Below are 12,491 nucleotides of genomic sequence, written 5' to 3'. Positions count from 1 at the left end.
AATGAGCTTGTATGACTTCTTCTCTTACAAGTGGGCAGGTATATATGTAAATTTTGGGGGCATAAATATTAATGATCTCACATGTTACATTACCTCTAGCGCTTGTTGCCATTCGCCCATTTTTCCATGGTCTTTTGCATGGGCGAGAAGGATGAAACGATGGTTATGGAGGCTCGCGGTATATCAGTTCTATTTACTTAACTGTTTTTATTCAACTATGCCAATAAATACAGTTTTTCCATTTCACTAACTTAACATTTCTCAAAGTGGAGCTGCCAATAATCAGAGTTTTCGGGCCCCTATCTAAATGAATGGGGAAAGAGCCATAACTGCACTTTCAATGGTCATCGGGAAATAAATACTCAAGTATAGAATCAGCAGTAAAATCTGATAGAAAATGTTAGAAACATTTGATGACATTGTCCTTATAATACAGATCTATCTGTCCACCACTTTTAAAGGGGCAATATGTAGTGTTTAGCAGCCATTAGCGGTGCTGTTTAATTTTTTGAAACCGCAGAGGAAATAGCAGAGGAAAACACCAATTGCAGAAAGCAACAAAACCTGCAAGAGAACGGGGAGGGGCGCTTGGGGCAGATAAAAAACATCAACAAAAAACCAAAAACAGAAAAACTACCACGTTGCGGTTTTTAGTTTGCAACCAGGTATGCTCATACGCATGTTCGAACTTATGAGCGAGCAAAATGCAACACACACAAAGCTTCACACAACATGCTGGAAACTCAGGTAAACTCCCACTGCAACGTTAGTCATATTACATGATAACGTTATATTGACTGCAATTAGCCGACTTGAAATGTTTGCGTTTGGTCATCGCTTTTCAGTAACTAGGCCTATCATTATTTTTTGATCTTTCACTGGAGGCTCAGCAATGTGAGCAGAGCTAAATGTACTGGACGATAACAAAACGGTTAGTGAGCTGGACAGAATATAATAAATGAGATTGTTGCCACACTTTATAACAGTTAGACTGCAGTAAGTAACATTACCGTAGTGAATGGGCGTTCCACTGTGTTGTCACCGTTTTGTTGAAGTGTTGTATATAATGTGGGTCACATCACTATAGGCTAGTATAAACAAATCGCTCCTCATTTGCTTTGTATCGTTACATCATTTTTTGCAGGCTAAAATCAACACTTTGACATAATACTGGTGGTACACAGGATAGTAATATGGTTTGCGTTAGCTGGTGAAGTAATGTGGAACGCAATACAACTATAGTATTTAGCACCAGATAACCTTAGCAATTAGTCGGCATTAGCTGGGGAGCTAACGTTATGTAACATGAGCCAATGTTGCGGCCTACAAATATTGTACCTTCTATAATGTTCAGGGAAACATAATAGGTAAGGCTTAAACAGAAGGATATAATCCTATTTTTTGTTTAGTTAGTTTTGTTAGTTTATCTATTTTTTTCAGTCAATTCTGTTTTGGGTTTTTTTTTATTTATACTGCTGCAGAACTGACTCCATTACTTCACATAAAAAGCAGAATAGTGGCTGTTCCAATCAACAGAGAAAACAGGCGGGGGCTTAATTTCTAAGTGAGGTTACAGCCCGTTGACAAAGACACAGTAAAAAAGTGTTTAATAAGTGAATTTTAATTGAAAAACTACATATAGCCCCTTCAGAGACTCCAGTCTGTGGTATGGGTCACACACTTCACTGATAAACCACAGAATTGTAGAGTTACATTAGGCTTCATGATCTAAGTTTTATATCACCTTGACACTGAAGTCATACTTGCTCACTCTATCTCGCTCGTCCACAGGAGCTCTCTCTCTCTCTGCTGCAGTTCTGCATCAAACTTTTGTATTAATTGATGTTATCAGAAGAATCAGAATCAAAAGGAGCTTTATTGCCAAATAGTGTTTTACACATATGAGAAATTTGCTTTGGTGATGAGGTGCTACACGGTCACATAAATAAATGTAGAAATATATAAATATGGAATAGATGATGCAAGTTATATAAAAATAATAAAAATAATAGAGAAAAATAATACAACTATTTGCAGAGAAAGAACAATGTTGCAGATATTTACATGTGCATTATTTGTGTTGTTTAGACATAAATTATTCAGGTGTTTTGCATAATTTATGTCTGCATACAACTCCTTTGCATCATGCACCTTCTTTGCACCCACATTTTGTACACTTTAACTAGCAGAAGTGGACACACCCTAATGTACATGCGCCATGCACTTTAGACCATGCTCTATAGATAGTTAGTCCTAGTATGATGAGGACAAATGTAAGATCAGAGTCTTTAATTTCATTAAAAGATAACGCTGTTGTGGCTGCTTACATACTTATTTGTATTTTCAAACAATAGCCTATGTTTTCACTTTCAGGGTACAAGAGGAAGGACGTTTAGGATGAGGACTTAGTGAGGTGTTTGGTAATTGTAACAATATTGACTGAGCTGGCTTGGGTTGCTGGAGCGTAAACTTCCCCAAATTCAATTCAAAGTGGGACAGAGCTGCTGACAATAGTCTAAACTTTGAAAGCATCCTGACTTTCAGTCAGTAGGGAAATACTACAGAGTGGATGTGTTAGTTGTGAACAGAACTTTTACTTGTTGCTGATGATATGCTCCTTGGTTTTGAAAGTAATTCAGTCACTGTAAAATCAGGTACTAAGCTAGTTAGCTAGACAAGCTAACAATTGCAGCTTATGTTAGAGTAGATCAGCAGATAAATACACTGTTTAATCCATTCCTCACTCTCTTGCTCTTTTGCTTTCAAAAGGCTAAAAAAAATCACACTACTGTCTAGATTTGACCTCATGGGGGAAAGAAACAGCTGCACATGCTTCTGTGGGGTGATAACATCGCAGCTCCATGTGGATGTACTCTAGTGTGGTGCCTACATCACCTCAGCACAGGGTGTGGAAAATGCATATTGTCACCACTAGTTGACAGTGCAAGTTAGTGATGTGCGGATCGATACTAAAGTATCGATGTTTCTGATCCCAACATTTCCTGCTGATATAAAAGGATCGACATCCAAACTCAGGAGGAGGCATTTAGCGAATGGTCATTTGGTGTTACATGTTATTAACTATCCATCCATCCATCGTCAACTGCTTATCCTGCGTACAGGGTCGCGGGGGGCTGGAGCCAATCCCAGCTGACATCGGGCAAAAGGTGGGGTACACCCTGGACAGGTCGCCAACCCATTGCTTGGCCACACATAGACAAACAACCAGTCACACTCACACCTAAGGACAATTTAGGGTCACCAATTAACCTAGGCCACATGTCTTTAGACGGTGGGGGGAAGCCGGAGCACCTGGAGAAAACCCACGCAGACACGGGGAGAACATGCAAACCCACAACCTTCTTGCTCCCTCGCTAACCACTGCTCCACCGTGCCGCCCGTTTTGTATGCTACAGCAAGGGTGAAAAACATTGAACTGTCCAGCTAATTAATACTGTACCTTCAAAATGCACTCATTTTCTGTCAACACTGCCTTTTCATTTCATGTACTTCTATTCTCCCACCAATTCAACATTAAATTGTCTTGACTTACTCAATTTCCCCTCTCCATCCTACCATCTTCCTGTCTCATCTTCCCTTCTCTTTCTATTTTCTTCTCCCCCCTACCACTCTCCTTCGCAGCGTGTCCTGTCGGGGAGCAGTGGAGGAGGAGCATGTCAGAGGAGGTCCTGCTGTGTGAGAGGAGCTGCCAAGACATTTACTCCTCTCCCTTCAACTGCAGCAACTCCGCTGAGGGCTGTGTGTGTCAAGAGGGGTTTTACAGAAATATGGGAGGGATGTGTGTCATCCCCGCCCTCTGCCCTTGCCATGACCAGGGCATCCTGCGGGAGGTACTCTAACTCACACACATACACTGAAAGTAAACAGGCATCTGCTGCTCAGCTAACTCGACAGCTTGCACCCATTTTCCCTGCCTCATTGTGGCATGTGTCTGAACCTTACCATTAGCGTGGTGTTTATGTTCCCTCCCATTTACTCCCATTGTGGTATTAACTCATAAAGAAGGGCCTATTAGAAGATGAGTGACATGTACTGCGGGCCACATTACACCAAATACCTCTACAGCCATCAGCCTCATCAATTATGTAGGAAGTGCTGTAGAAAGCCAGCACTTGGACTTCAACTGGGTAAGCCTGCCAGGAATTATTTATGGTGGAGATATTATAGGATTATAAGAATGAATCATACACTGACAAGAGGTCAACCCCCCATTGATGTTTCTTCAGGTCTTTCTCTCTCTTTCAATCTCTCTTTCTTTCTTTCTTTCTTTTCCTCTCTCGTAGCTCTGCTTTATCTCACTAGTCCTTCCTCTGCTTCCTTTACAGGATTTGTGTTCAGTCTCTCACTTTCTCCATCCCTTTTCTCATTCAGTCTTCACCATTCTTTATTTCCCTCCATCTACTCCTCATCAGCCATTCTTCCTGTCTCTTTCTTTACACCTGTCTTCTCTGTTTCTCTTTCTGTGTCTTTCAGCTAGTGATGAATTGTGTCCATAAAGACTATCTATGGTGTTTTAATCAACTACCTCATGACTATTATGCCAAATGGCTCAGTGTGAGCCACAACGGCACTCCCTAGTGAGTGGTTTTGTATGGGTAAAAACTGAGTACTATTAATGATTCCCAAAGCTAAAACACACACACAGTACACACAGTGTACTCTGTATTACGTGTCATAATTACAGCATCATAACGAGCCTCTATAATCGAAATTATGCACAAGGGTGCAGCCAGAGCTTTAGTGGATTAACTGATGGAATAGATCCTAAGCTATGACCAATTGTGTGTTTTTGTGTGCGTGAGCCAGGCAGGATCAGAGTGGGAGGAGGGCTGCCTTTCATGTCGCTGTGTTAACGGGAGAAAATGGTGCCAGTTAAGATGTCCACCGCTCCACTGTGATGAGGTGAGAAGCACACACTGACATTCAGGGCTAAACTGACATCAGAACAACAGAATTTGATATGTTAATTGACAAGCACCTGGCTTTAGTCTATTAATCGTAGGTTTCTAAACACTTCTTTCCAAGATCCTATATTCAGAGGCACTAGTGGTGGTTAAATTGACAAAATATGTTATTTTACATTGCAGTATTAATGTACTGTGTATTGTTGATGATAATTTTTGGGAAATCAACAGTTGAGAAACTATTTATACATTAAATAACTTAATGGGAATGTCTGTTTTTCTGTAATTCTAAATAAAAAATCAAGGAACTTGATTGAATTAAGGTTGAAATCCTGTAAATATTGCCTTAACACTGCCTTTGTCATAATGGCCTCATACACCTAGATATGTAAGAGGAATAGCTACTCAGTAGAAACTGTATAACACAATCTTAACCAGTTGACAAATCTCTGTTGTTTCATAGTATACCATACTGTATATCACCATTTTGCCCAGCCTTAAGTTAGTTATTTAGTTATGCTTTATTCATTCAGTTAGCCAAGAGATCAAGCTCTCTTTAGCAAGAGAGACCCAAGAACAAGTTACATGTACTGTACATATTCAGTATGCAATACGACAACATGAAAATTCACCAAGTCACCAAAAAAGTCATTACTTATAGTGCGTTATATAAAACAATCACACATTTTGTTAAAAATAGTAACAAGTAGAACTGTGAATTCCCTTAGAGGATAGTGTCTCTAACTTCAGTTTGTTTTGCCATACATTACAGTAGCAAGGTGCAAAGCACTGGAAACCTGTCTTTTCTAGGTCGGAGTTGTTGTGAGGAACTTTTAAAAATAACCCATTCGGAGATCTTGTGTCACATATTTTAATGTTAAATTCGGATGTCATGGCCTTTTAAATTAAATCACAGTTGATGCTTTGTAGATGTCAGTGACCATCAACCTTTACTGGCTTATCTTCTTGGCTATGTGCTGAGTTTTGTCATGTTGTCTGTTATTTAGTGGAGGAGCATATGAACTATAATAACTGTTTCTGTTTCCCCATCTTTGCAAGGTAGATCTCTCTCACAGCCAATCTGTGCTGTGCAGCTCTTGCACAGAGATTTTTATAACACCTTAATACTAAGCATTGTCTACTTCAGACTCCTCATTACTCTGTATGAGGATTGTCGGCAAGGTTGGGTTAACAGCTGTGTATGTACAATAATAATGATTTTTATAAAGTACAAAGTTTCAGTACTAAATTTCAGATTTCACCATGATGTAGGTTCTGATAAAGCTGCATTTGTAGTCCCCGTTATTTGGTCTTCAGCAGGTGTGTGCATAATGCATCCAAACAAACATTCCACCACCACTGCTACCGCAGGCTAGTACAGGTCACACAGCGTCTCTGTTGGCCGTAAACGTCTCAGTAACTAATTACACTGTCATATATGAGGGATAACGGGTACCAGTGCATGTCATTAATGATGATGGGCCCTTCAGGCATTTGCCTGATGAAGGTGTAGTACTGAAACGTTATGTAAATATATATTTTTTGCTAGTTAGATAGTGTGCGGGTGTTTTTCTTTGCTACTTTTGACTCTCCTCTATAACACGAGACCTGTCTCGTGTTATAGAGGTGCAAAGTTATTTACTGTTCTGAGGCCTTCCTGGTAGAATTCAGGCAGTATAGACACTCATCACTATATTGAATACGTACGTTAGAAGAAGAAGTTGTAATAATATACTGCAGGGGACTGCAAATACGTTTTGCACCGGAGCAATATTTTCAACCATTAGATGGTGTATGAGAATAGCCATAATATTGACTTACATTGACTCACGTTATTCGGTTAGCTCTTGGTAATGCCCAAGACTCACATACCAGGGGATGAGGGTTCGATCTCACCTTGAGACAATTCTTTTTTTCTCTCTTCAACAAATGGATTCTGCAGTGACAATTTCTAAGATCACAACATGTGCTGAACTGTTTTTGTTTCAGTGTTTGAGTCACATCAATCAACCTAAGGACGCTTTTTCATTTCCCCAGTATCTTCAGGCAGAGGACATTTAGGGGAATCATGTTTTCTGACGGCTCTTTCAGAGGTGTGTCAAGCAGGCTACAGACTCTTTTAATGTCGTTCAGAATTTTTCAAAGTAAAAGTTCAGTCCAGCTCCAAATATTGAATTATAGTTAACAGACTTCTCATGCTTTTATTTTGTAGGCAAATCCACTAAATAATAATAATAATAATCTTTATTTGTAAAGCACTTTTCAAAAACAAGTTACAAAGTGCTTTAACAAGTGTAAAGACAATAATACCCAAAAGACAATAATACAAAAACAATACAATATTCAATAAAACATTGAAAAGACTAAAATACACGTTTTAGATAAATATAAAATAAGTAAAATAGGATAAAATAAAACGCAAACGCTCTGTCCCCTTTAGTTTTCAGTCGAGACTCTGGAACAGACAGCAGACCTCTGCCCGAGGATCTCAAGGTATGTGCTGGTGTGTATGGGACTAAAAGGTCAGAAATATAACGAGGCGAGAGGCGATGAAGAGCTTTAAAAGTGATCAATAGAATTTTAAAGTCAATTCTAAAACATACTGGGAGCCAGTGTAGTGAAGCTAACACAGGGGTAATGTGGTCATATTTCTTTGTTCTGGTTGAAAGCCTGGCAGCTGAGTTCTGGACAGTCTGGAGTTGATCAGTAGATTTTTGGGTTAAGCAAGTGAAAAGGCTGTTGCAATAATCCAGGCATGATGAGATCTTGGTGTCCTTAAAAGTTAACACAGATCGAATTTTTGCTATATTTCTAAGTTGATAAAAACATGATTGAACAAGCTTTGTGGTGTGCTGCTCGAAATTTAAATTACTATCAAACCAAACACCAAGGTTCTTTGCAACAGGCTTAATGTGATTTACTAGGGAACCAGCAGATGGCAGTATTTGTTTTGCCATCTGCTGGGACCTGATGACCAGGATTTCTGTTTTCTTGTTTGAGTTCAGCTGGAGGAAATTATTTGACATCCATTTTTTAACTTCACAAAGGCAGTCGGTAAGTGAACTCAGCATTCCAGGGTCTGTGGATCTGACGGGCAAGTACATTTGTGTGTCATCAGCATAAATTTGAAAAGAAATACCATGTTTATGGATAATATGTCCAAGGGGAAGCAGATACAAGGAAAACAATATGGGTCCTAAGACCGACCCCTGAGGCACACCATATTTAACTGGACAGAATGAGGAGACATAGTTGTTTACAGACACGCAAAACTTCCTATTTGACCGGTAGGATGAAAACCATTCTAGGGCAGTACCAGAGATCCCCACTAAAGAGGAAGTGATTATGTGAGTAAATATTGCAGTCATGACTGAGATCTATTTCGCTACTGCTATCAAAGTATTTATTTGTTTAGATTTTTTGCCGCTATCAAAGCACCATAATCTGGCAACGGGCCAGATTATTGCTGGCAGGCAGTTTTGGCAAGGGTCCATAATCACAGACTGATGAATGATTCCCTTGTCAATGTTTGTATAAACTTTATCTAATGTATGGTTTATAATGGACTGTGGTGCAGAAATAGTGACAGAGTTACATTTTCCATGTTATGTCAGTGGCCAAGTCACAATAACATATAGTTTTACTGTTTAAGTAAATATAATTTCTTAACAAATATACCTAACGAAACCTCATTTTTTGACTGGCCACTCTCTGCTGTCTCAGAAGAGACATCGTTTGTGCTGTTGTCAGCCACCATAGCTGTCCTGCGCTCTTTGAAAGGTTAGGAGGCAGGGACAATTAGGGAGACTGGACAGATGGTTCCAATACACAACCTAGATGCCACTAAATCTTACATACTGAACCTTTAAAAGGTTAGTTCATTATAATTCTATCATCACTTTTTGTAATTTGGGTTCCCTAACCCATTAAAAAAAGACTACCCACTAACAAACTTCATAAAAAATTTTACTTCATAAAAAAAAAATGTCTGAGAGAAGTTGAGAAAAGTCACAGTAGAAAAGTCAACTGCCTCCTCGTTGACATATTTTTAACACACCATTGTGTAAGAGACAGGGTAAAATTCTGCTGACATCCAGGACTATAAAAAGAGAGGTTGTTTGCACTGTGAGCTCCACAAAGTAGATAGTCTACCGAGTGTGAGGACTGGGACACTGATGTAAATAGTCTTTATTTCAGTTTTTTACTGGTATGTCCTGATATTTTTTATACTGTTTTGGTTTTTAGCCATACTAGCAGCAAGGCTCCTAGGATGACAGCGTTGGTCAGCCCACCTCTTTGGTCTATAAATAGCTCTACAACTAGTGGATTAATGAGGATGAACATGAGGATTAATTCTAGTGACTTTGGTGATCTCCTGGCTTTTCCTCTAGCACCACCATGATAAGTAGTTTTTAATCAAATGTCTCTATTGGATGGATTACTATATTCATGTTCCCCCAACAGTAATTGTAACTTTTCATCTAGCACCATCCAGAGGTGGGGACTCTAGTTTCAGACTCGAGTCTTAAGTTGCACACATAGTGACTTCAGACTCTGGGTGCGGGACTCGGGAACAATGTTTATTTTTAGGAAACGTCTGATGAGCGTGCTGTTTTTCCCATGCAGCCACGCGTGAGAGGACAAGAAACACCGGCATCTGCAATGCCATTCATCATAAACTTTGGATTTACAACTTCATACAACAAGAGCCAAACAAAGAAGCGCTGAACGTAAAATAGATTAGTAACCCGAGGTTAGTAAACATGTTTAGCTAAGCATTGGCCATCTAACGTTAGCTTGCTTTAGCAAGACTGCTTCTTGCTTTAGCTACGACCTACGGGAGGTTAACTCGTTCGTTATGTTCGTTTACTTGCCAAACTTGTGGTGGTCAATTAATGTAGTCATGTACGTCCTGCTGGCTGCCAATAGGTTACAGGTTGATTGTTGATCATGTAACGTTACAGTTTTATGTACAGTAGTTATAATCTTACACTGGGTTTGAGAGTCTGCGGGACATGTTGACTTACAGTAGTTAATAAGCTGTCATTAATGGCATTGCACATTACATGGTTGTGCTCTGTAAGTGAAAAACAGGTTACAGTTACAGAATCTCTTATAACTATGCAGTGTTTTTCGCAGCCTGGGTTGAGCACAGCAGGTGATACAGGTCAAATTTTTGATTTGTCTTTGACTTTTGACCAAACACCAGCAAAACTCCTGACATTCCCATCAGCCTCAGCTGTGCGTTGTGTTTAGTGCTAATTAGCTAATGTTAGCATGCTATATGCTAAACTAAAATTGCACAAACAGATAACCGTTCGCTGCAAAATAGCGAGAGAATAACATGACACCCCTGACCACGACACAGACCCTTGTCGCTCTCTTTGCTGTCTCTGTCCTCATTGCTAAAAGACACTATTGCTCTGTTTCACTGTCTCTGCTCCAGGGTTCTTCCCTCTGAAGAGACTGTGAGCTGCACTTTATCAGAGGTGCTAAAGTTAACATTTATGTGGATGTGTAGGCTTGTGAAATTTATGTCTGATCACAAGTGTTTCAGTTTTCTACCTCTGATGAAGAGCAGTGCACTTGTGTCATCCAGTACAGTCCCAGATGGGCTTTGTGTCTGTCAGACGATCTAAAGGTTATCCCCTTTAGACACAATAATACAGGGTAATGCACATCAGAGGGGCAGGTAGATTTTGTTAAAATATTATGACTTCATTCTCATTAGATTGCGATTTTATTCTTATCTCCTAATGTTATTCAGAAAACACAGATTGAGTTATGATATGTGGGAGAGATTCTGAATGTGCAGAAAGTTTTGAACATGAGCAGAAACCCTGCTGAAACACAGGAGCTATTAAAGTACAGAAGTTTCTATCTGAAAGCAATACAGAATGCCTCACAGAGCTGTAGAGTCTTAGTCTTGCTAGATTATGCTATTGTAGATCTACTGTATTTGATGTTCTAGCTATTTTAAATATTCCGGTTTAATATTGAGCTTCATCTGGATAGACTTTAGTTTGTTTTGTTTTTTGTCCTGTGTCAATTCTCAGGTGTGCTCTTTTGGAGAACAGACTACTTTGTCTGTTGTTTTGGTTGTTGTCCTTCTTGAAAAATATATGTACAATGCGTGTTCATTGTCACAGGTTGAATGAAATGCATGACAAAAAGCTGTTGTGCAAACATGTAAAACTGTCTAATAAGTAGTTGAGTGTGACAGGGTGCTGGAGATTATTTTAGATTTTTTTGTTTATCACTTGTTTTATTACACACATGTTTCACAAAGACAACTCGTGTTATCTCTCTCTCAGGGAGAGGCCAAGGTGGAGGAACCAGGGAGCTGCTGTCCAGTCTGTAGAAAACAGTTCCCAGGTCAGTACAACATACAGTATGCAGAGAAATACAAAGTACACCAATCAACTTAGAGAGTGTGTTCAGGAATCAAATGTATAATACAGATATATTTGTGGTTTAAATAGTAGACATTAAATTCCCTGAATAAATGAATTAACCTGAGAGCATTACTTTGCACCAATTTTTGTATCAGAAAGAGTGAAACCGATAAATGACTTTTATTGACAAGCATCAAAACAAAGTCAATAAAGCCCAAAGGCTAACGATGATTTTTCCTCTATGGTAATGTAAAAAAATGGAACAATTAAAATACTACTTCTTATAAAACACACAAATCTCAAACACACATACAAAATCACTCTTGTTCCCTTTCTGCCATGTCATGACTTTCAAACCACTTCAATGGATTTGAAAATTCTGTAGTTCATTTTATAGGAGACTAAAAATCAAGTGCCACAGTGCACAATTAGTGAGATTATATTACTTAACCTACATTGGGGCTTTAGTCTCTCCCAGTGGACGAGATGTCACATGCTGTGAGCGAGCATGGCAATGTCACTGTGCTCTCTGGAAGAAACTCTCTGGCTTTGTCTCTAATTTTGTCTTTGTCCTCTCTTTTCATTCAAATTCAAAAAAGACTTCTTGATGTTTTGTTTCTACTTTCTTATTTTCTCCTTTTCATTGTCCTCTCCTTTCCTATTTACTCTATCCTACCTCATTTTGCCCTTTTTCTTCCATCCTCTTCATCTTCTCTGTTTCTGTCAGGCGAGCCCGTGCCAGAGTGTCGTCGCTATGTGCAGATCAGGAACATCACCAAGGGAGACTGTCGGCTTGACAACGTGGAGATCAGCTTCTGCAGGGGACGCTGTCTGTCCAGGACTGATGTCATCCTGGAGGTACAGAGAAAAGACATCTACACACACACACCCTATATTACTCTCTGAACATAAGGCAACATCGACAAGTATTGACTTCAACATGAATGACAACATAATAAAGATCAATACAGGCAGCACGAGACCAGAACTGGAACATAAAAAGCTGTTGGCTGTAATAGTTTGCAAATTGCCCATCAAGGCTGCAATCAGTTGTGTTTAATCATATAGTCCAATTTCATATCCTGCAGTAAGGAGTTTCTGCATTATTCATTAAATTAGGAATGTCTGCCAGACTTAAATAATAAATAAAGCGACAAACAGCAGAAAACAA

The 12,491-nt window shown here is 39.3% G+C and overlaps 1 protein-coding gene across 1 annotated transcript in view; it reads left to right on the top strand.

Annotated features, from left to right (window-relative positions):
• Positions 1-12,491, top strand: part of LOC123980270 (SCO-spondin-like) — a 114,966-nt gene that overhangs the window by 94,175 nt on the left and 8,300 nt on the right. The window contains exons 79-82 of the mRNA XM_046064590.1: positions 3,643-3,851; positions 4,828-4,923; positions 11,240-11,300; positions 12,048-12,178. Of these exons, the coding sequence (XP_045920546.1) occupies positions 3,643-3,851; positions 4,828-4,923; positions 11,240-11,300; positions 12,048-12,178 (497 nt within the window). The remainder of the gene's footprint in view (positions 1-3,642; positions 3,852-4,827; positions 4,924-11,239; positions 11,301-12,047; positions 12,179-12,491) is intronic.

Source organism: Micropterus dolomieu, linkage group LG01 (assembly GCF_021292245.1).
Source record: "Micropterus dolomieu isolate WLL.071019.BEF.003 ecotype Adirondacks linkage group LG01, ASM2129224v1, whole genome shotgun sequence".
NCBI lineage: Eukaryota > Metazoa > Chordata > Actinopteri > Centrarchiformes > Centrarchidae > Micropterus > Micropterus dolomieu.
Note: the sequence above shows the minus strand (reverse complement) of the source record. Positions and strands in the feature narration are given on the sequence as shown.